At 54.3% G+C, this 6,181-nt stretch overlaps 1 protein-coding gene across 1 annotated transcript in view; it reads left to right on the top strand.

Moving 5' to 3' along the window:
* AMPD1 (adenosine monophosphate deaminase 1) overlaps positions 1-6,142 on the top strand; it is a gene marked incomplete at its 3' end in the record, with an annotated part of 9,889 nt that extends 3,747 nt beyond the window's left edge. The window contains exons 4-15 of the mRNA XM_029087094.1: positions 283-448; positions 1,584-1,746; positions 1,963-2,182; positions 2,576-2,705; positions 2,995-3,189; positions 3,417-3,548; positions 3,643-3,806; positions 3,930-4,056; positions 4,490-4,653; positions 5,046-5,166; positions 5,620-5,793; positions 6,011-6,142. Of these exons, the coding sequence (XP_028942927.1) occupies positions 283-448; positions 1,584-1,746; positions 1,963-2,182; positions 2,576-2,705; positions 2,995-3,189; positions 3,417-3,548; positions 3,643-3,806; positions 3,930-4,056; positions 4,490-4,653; positions 5,046-5,166; positions 5,620-5,793; positions 6,011-6,142 (1,888 nt within the window). The remainder of the gene's footprint in view (positions 1-282; positions 449-1,583; positions 1,747-1,962; positions 2,183-2,575; positions 2,706-2,994; positions 3,190-3,416; positions 3,549-3,642; positions 3,807-3,929; positions 4,057-4,489; positions 4,654-5,045; positions 5,167-5,619; positions 5,794-6,010) is intronic.
* Between the last annotated feature and the right edge of the window lie 39 nt (positions 6,143-6,181).

The raw sequence follows: 6,181 nt of genomic DNA, 5'->3' as shown, positions 1-6,181 counted from the left end.
CCTGCTGTTTGACAGAAAATACACCCTTGGCCAGTTCCCTGGGTGTCAGCACGGCAATGGCCACAGAGCTGTTGGAGAGGGAGACTTAGAGACCTTTCTCCGGGAAGGTGACTTACAAAGACCATGCTGTGGCTGCTTTGTGTGCTGTGGCCTCTACTCTTGACAGTGTCTGTTTAAGGTGCTCAGAAGGCACCAGTGAGATGATTCATGTGCAGTTGGAACATGGCAGTGGTAAGTGCACCTGTGTCAGGGATGTTTGCCTGAGGCTTTCCTCCCTGGCAGGAAGAAGCGCCTGGTCCGTCTGAAGACAATTTCATTGGCAGTCCCTGTGGCTCAGAAGTCTATAACCAGACTGTCCACTATTGATGAGGTCATCTCCACCTCCCCCCTGTACCAGACCGTGCCTGACTTCCAGCGGGTACAGATCACAGGGGATTATGCCTCTGGGGTAGGTACTTGCATGGCTGTGCCCTTCCCCATGCTGACTGCCACCTCCTCTAGTCCCTGCCTGTCCCTCAGTAGTGCTCAGTGTCACAGGAGTCTGTGCCAGGCACGGAGGGAGGGGGGGCAGTGTATGTCTTCCAGCTCAGTCTGTGTCTCATGAGCATCTGATAGTGTCCTGCTGCATCCCTGGAGGATCCAGAGCTGAATTCCTTAGCAGGAGCCTGTGGGGTGCCACATGCTTCCCATGGGATCCTCTGGACAGGGCAAGGGAGAGGGTGTGTCAGGGTAGGCTGAGCTCCTTCTGTCACAGCCTGCTCCTGCTTGCACACAGCTGTGTCCTGACTGAGGTCTGCACATGTCACAGAATCCCAGAATGGCTGAGGTTGGCAGAGACCTCTGGAGGTCATGTGGTCCAACCTCCCTGCTCAAGCAAGGTCACCTAGAACCAGTTAACCAGAACTGCCATCACATCCTGTGCTAATTCCTTATCTTCCTCCTCCACAGCCTTCTATTACATTTGTGCAGCCTTCTATTATGTTGAGCAACCTCCAACTGGCAGGTTGCTCCCTCCTGGGCTGCAGCAGGTTGCTCAGCTTGGAGTTGTGTAGCAGAGGAGTAGTTACGGGAGACTGACAGTCCCTTCATGCACAGGCACATTCCTCCTGCCATAGCTGTAGCTGGCTGCAAGTGCTGCATAGTATTCTCCCTTGCTGCTCCAGTCTGACCTCTCTTGACTGCCCAGAACACTTGTCTGTGCAGTAAATCAAAAATTCTTGACACATAGGGTCAGTGTATGTTGGTCCTGCTTCAGTTTCAGCCCAGGCTCTAAAAATAGCTTTTAGCTTTTGCCCAGGCCTGGCTTCCATTTCAGTGCCACCTACAGTTTGCAGTGAGGAAGGTAAGAGGGGCTGACAGCTGTAATTCTTTGGTTCTGGTGTGAGGAGCTTCTCTTTGTGTCTAGGACTATCCTATGACCCGCTCTGTGCCCTGCCCAGGCAGAGCAGTGGGAGGGAGGGGGTGATAGGGTGTGTATCTTGCTGGGAACAAAACTGTCGTCTTTACATCTTGGTGCACTGAAGTATCTCTCGGGCAGCAAGGTTCCAGTTGTGCAGTGATGTTCAGCAGCAGCCCTCTTGCAGGTGACAGTTGAAGATTTTGAAGTTGTCTGCAAAGGCCTGTACCGTGCCCTGTGCATCCGGGAGAAATACATGCAGCAGTCTGTGCAGAGGTTCCCCAGGACCCCATCTCAGTACCTCCGTGCTATTGAAGGCGAGGTCTGGAGGGCGAGCGACACTGGCCCCGGTACGTCCGGGCACCTGGAAGGTTTTTCTGTCTGGCTTCAGCATGGGGTGGACAGGGGTCAGAAAAGGGCTGTGGAAGTACTCGCTTGTTCATGCCTCCTTTTCAGTGTCACAGTGGTGGAGCTGTCCCGGCCCTCTGCCTGGGGTGGAGCAGCATGGCAGGCTTGTGGGGTTTTGTCTGGCAGCCTGTGCCTCATGGTATTCTCCTTTGGTCCAGTGTTCACCCCACCAGTAAGGGACGGAGAGGATCCCTTTGAAACTGGGAATCTTGCTGAGGACCTGGGATACCATGTCCAGATGAAGGATGGGGTAGTTTACATCTATGGAGACAAAGCAGCGGTTGACAGAAATGAGCCAAAGGACCTGCCCTACCCCAGCCTTGAGCACTTCGTTGACGACATGAACTTCCTCTTGGCCCTGATTGCACAGGGGCCTGTGTAAGTCCACAACCCAGCGCTGGGTGCAGCTGAACAGGTCCTGCCTCAGCAGGGAGAAGGGAGGTCGGGGCAGAGCCAGGGTTGTACCCTCCTCTTCCTGGGAGGAGGGAAGAACCCACTGATGACATACCTGCAGCCTGCTGGCTACCAAAGTGTCCTTGGCCCTTGTCAGCTGTCTTGATTGGGGTCTTAAGCAAAGTCAGCATTCAGGGACTGGAGACATACCCTGCAGGTATGCTCACACCTGGCCGGGCCTTCCCTTGAAGCTCTGTAATAGAACCAGGAGAAGCACCTTAGGGAAGCATACCAGGCTAGCGTGCACTCCTCCACCTCAGGTGAAAGCTGCATCCCCAGTCCCCTCAAGAGCACTGTTCTGCCCTATTTTTTCACTAGTAAGACCTATGCTCATCGGCGCCTGAAGTTCCTCTCATCCAAGTTCCAAGTGCATGAAATGCTGAATGAGATGGAGGAGATGAAAGAGCTGAAGAACAACCCCCACCGAGACTTCTACAACTGCCGGAAGGTAAATGGCAAGGCTTGCAGCCCTAGTGACTCTGAAGATGAGCTGTCTTGGTACCTTCCAGTCCCTAAGAACTGGATATTAGAGTCAAGGTCTGTGGCACCTACATTGTTCCCGCTAACGGCACGGTGCTGACTTGGCTGCTATTGGCCTAGGTCTGCTGTGTTCATCTGCTGGGCTGAGCCGTGCTCCCCACACGCGTTGGGCTCACCTAAGGGGTTTATCAGCCTCCCTGGGATGGTACCTGCCCGTCCCAGCTTGAAGCTCGATAGCTGTCCCTCTGGTTTCTCAGGTGGACACACACATCCACGCTGCAGCCTGCATGAACCAGAAGCATCTTCTGCGTTTCATCAAGAAATCCTACTGTGTGGATGCTGACCGTGTGGTTTACGATTCCAAGGACAAACAGCTCACCCTAAAACAGCTTTTCCAGCAGCTCAATCTGCATCCCTATGACCTGACAGTGGATTCCCTGGATGTCCATGCTGTAAGTGGTAGGGCATTTACTGTAAGACCGCTCCTGGGTCACTCCCATCCACCCTTGTAGGCATGGCCTTTCCCCTCCCTGCATACCCATGGCATCTTGTGCACGTTAGTGTTTGTGGCAGCCCCTGGCTTTCCCATTTTGGGTTGTTTGGATCAGTCCCTGCTCAGTTTGTATGCTTGGATCCAGTGTGTGGGTGTCATGTTTGGCCCTGATCCTCGCTGCTCCAGGGGCGGCAGACATTTCAGCGCTTCGACAAGTTCAATGCCAAGTACAACCCCGTGGGTGCCAGCGAGCTGCGTGACCTCTACCTGAAGACAGAGAACGCCATCAATGGCGAGTACTTTGCTACCATCATCAAGGTGAGAATACAGGGGAGGAGAGAGCAGTCGAGCTGTGGTGCTGCTGTGCCCAGGGCTGGAGGGTCCCCATGCAACTGTCTGTTCTGGTTTGCAGGAGGTTGGCTCTGATCTGGAGGATGCCAAGTATCAGTACGCAGAGCCTCGCCTCTCAATCTATGGGCGATCAGCTGAGGAGTGGCCCAAGCTAGCCAGCTGGTTCACCAAACATCGGGTCTATTCCCCCAACATGAAGTGGATGATCCAAGTCCCCCGGATTTAGTATGTGCTGTGGGTCTGTGCCTCACAGCGCACTATACCTCATTTTTTTATCCTGAAGGGATTATGGGGACTGTGGGCCATGTTGTTCCTCTGCTAGCAGCTAATCCCTGTCTCTGTCCACAGTGACGTGTTCAGGTCTAAGAATTTCCTCCCGCACTTTGGGAAGATGCTGGAAAATATCTTTATTCCTGTGTTTGAGGCAACTGTCAATCCTCAAGCCCACAAAGAGCTGAGTGTCTTTCTACGCCACGTGAGTGTCACCTGGTGATGTTGTCAGGGTGTGGTGAGCACTCTAATTCCTCTTTGTGCACAAGAAATGGGGTATTGGCCTTGACATGGAAAATGTCGTCAGTGGGCTTGTGGCCCTACTGCCACATCCTGGGAAAGGGGCTGTGTGTCCAGAAGTGCTGGAGGGGGTCAGACTCCCTGAGCTGCTGTGGAGCTGTGAGAAATGCTGCCTACTCACCTCCTGGCTTGGTGTGAGCTTTATTTCTACCTCTTGATAGAACTCAAGGGTTTGTAAGGAGCAAGGTCTGCAACCTTGGCCCCGATTCTGCTTTTGAGTGGGCCAGGCGTACAGGCCACAGCTGCAAGGTGCAGTGGGGCAGGATAAGCCAGCCTACCTGGGCATGATGAGGTGGGGAGCCTTGAGACACAGCTCTTTCTGTTACCTTGACAAGCAGATCACTGGCTTCGACAGCGTGGATGATGAATCCAAGCATAGTGGACACATGTTCTGCACCAAAAGCCCTAAGCCAGAGCAGTGGACTTCTGAGAAGAACCCATCCTACACCTACTACGTGTACTACATGTATGCCAACATCCTGGTGCTTAACAACCTACGCAGGTGAGGCCCAAGATCTGTTAAGGGACCTGCGATGGGCTGGCAGATGAGGGGCTGCGTCGTGACTTGTCTCAGCTCTTTGATTATTGGTGTAGAAGAAGCAGGGCCATCCTTGCTCTGCCAACAGTGTAGTTTGGAGCTTCACGTCCCAGAGCAATCCAAACACTGCTCAGTAGGAAGCGTGATGGACTGGGGTGGAAACTTTGGGATTTCAGAGATGCATCTATTACGTGCACAGAGAAGAAAAGAGAACAAGTAACGTGCTCCTAGGTCACGCTGGATTCTTGGGGACCCACTGGTAGAGGCAGAGCTGGACCTGAAGTCAGGGAATCTTGCATCGCATGCTATCTAACCCTGCTGCTTGCCGGCTCTGAGTCCTTCTTCCATGTGCCTAGGCAGCGGGGTATGAACACGTTCCTCTTCCGTCCACACTGTGGGGAAGCCGGGGCCATCACACATCTGCTTGCAGCCTTCATGACAGCAGATAATATCTCCCACGGTCTCAACCTCAAGAAGGTAAGTGGAGGAGTCTGCCACTGAGCAGCCCAGGCATGGCAGAGGAGAGCACGTTCACAGCTGGCCTCCACTGTAGCTGATAGTTAATTGTGCCTCTGCTTTGGACAGCCTGGCTTCAGGACAGCCTGGCTGTACGTGATCCTCTGAGTTTCTCCAGGCATGTTTGAGGATGTAGCTGAGAAACATATTCAGGTTCAGGGGTTCCACCTCACAGACCTATCACTGGCTGTTATCACTGGAACCAGCCGAGTTCTGAAATCAGACAGGGTTGAAGTCCCTTGGCCACATGGGTGCTGGAGGATTGCTAGCTTGACTGTCTCTTTTCTTGTACACGTGAGCTCTGTGCACCAGATCTCCTGGCTGGCGCACTGAGCCGATCGGAGGAGTTACGCTGGAGAGGTGGAGGGTGCAGCAACTTCATCCCTAACGTGGCACCCCTGCTCCTCTTTGCAGAGCCCGGTGTTGCAGTATCTGTACTTCCTTGCCCAAATTCCCATTGCTATGTCCCCACTCAGCAACAACAGCCTCTTCCTGGAGTATGCAAAGAATCCATTGCCTGACTTCCACCAGAAGGGCCTCATGGTGTCCCTTTCTACAGATGACCCCATGCAGTTTCATTACACCAAGGTCAGTGTGAGCTGATCCCGTCTGAGTGCTGGGGCTGGGACTGTGTGGGCCTCGTTTTTCAGGGAAGCCGGCAGCATTTGCAGAGGGTCTGGTGTGCTGGGGCATCTCTGGGACAGCCCTTGTAGCAGCAGGGCCGCACCAGCAGAAGCTGCTGGACTCTGACCCAGCCTGTGGCCGCAGGAGCCCCTGATGGGGGGGTATCGCCTGGTGGCCGCAGGAGCCCCTGATGGAGGAGTACGCCATCGCCGCCCAGGTCTTCAAGCTCAGCACCTGCGACATGTGTGAAATTGCCAGGAACAGCGTCCTGCAGTGCGGCCTGTCCCACGAGGTTGGTGCCCTGCAGGGGAGGGTAGGCCTGGCCCTGCCCGCGCCAGGGGCCCAGGACAGC

The sequence above is a fragment of the Antrostomus carolinensis genome, unplaced genomic scaffold (genome assembly GCF_000700745.2).
Source record: "Antrostomus carolinensis isolate BGI_N321 unplaced genomic scaffold, ASM70074v2 scaffold44219, whole genome shotgun sequence".
NCBI lineage: Eukaryota > Metazoa > Chordata > Aves > Caprimulgiformes > Caprimulgidae > Antrostomus > Antrostomus carolinensis.
This window is presented reverse-complemented; position numbering and strand designations above follow the sequence as displayed.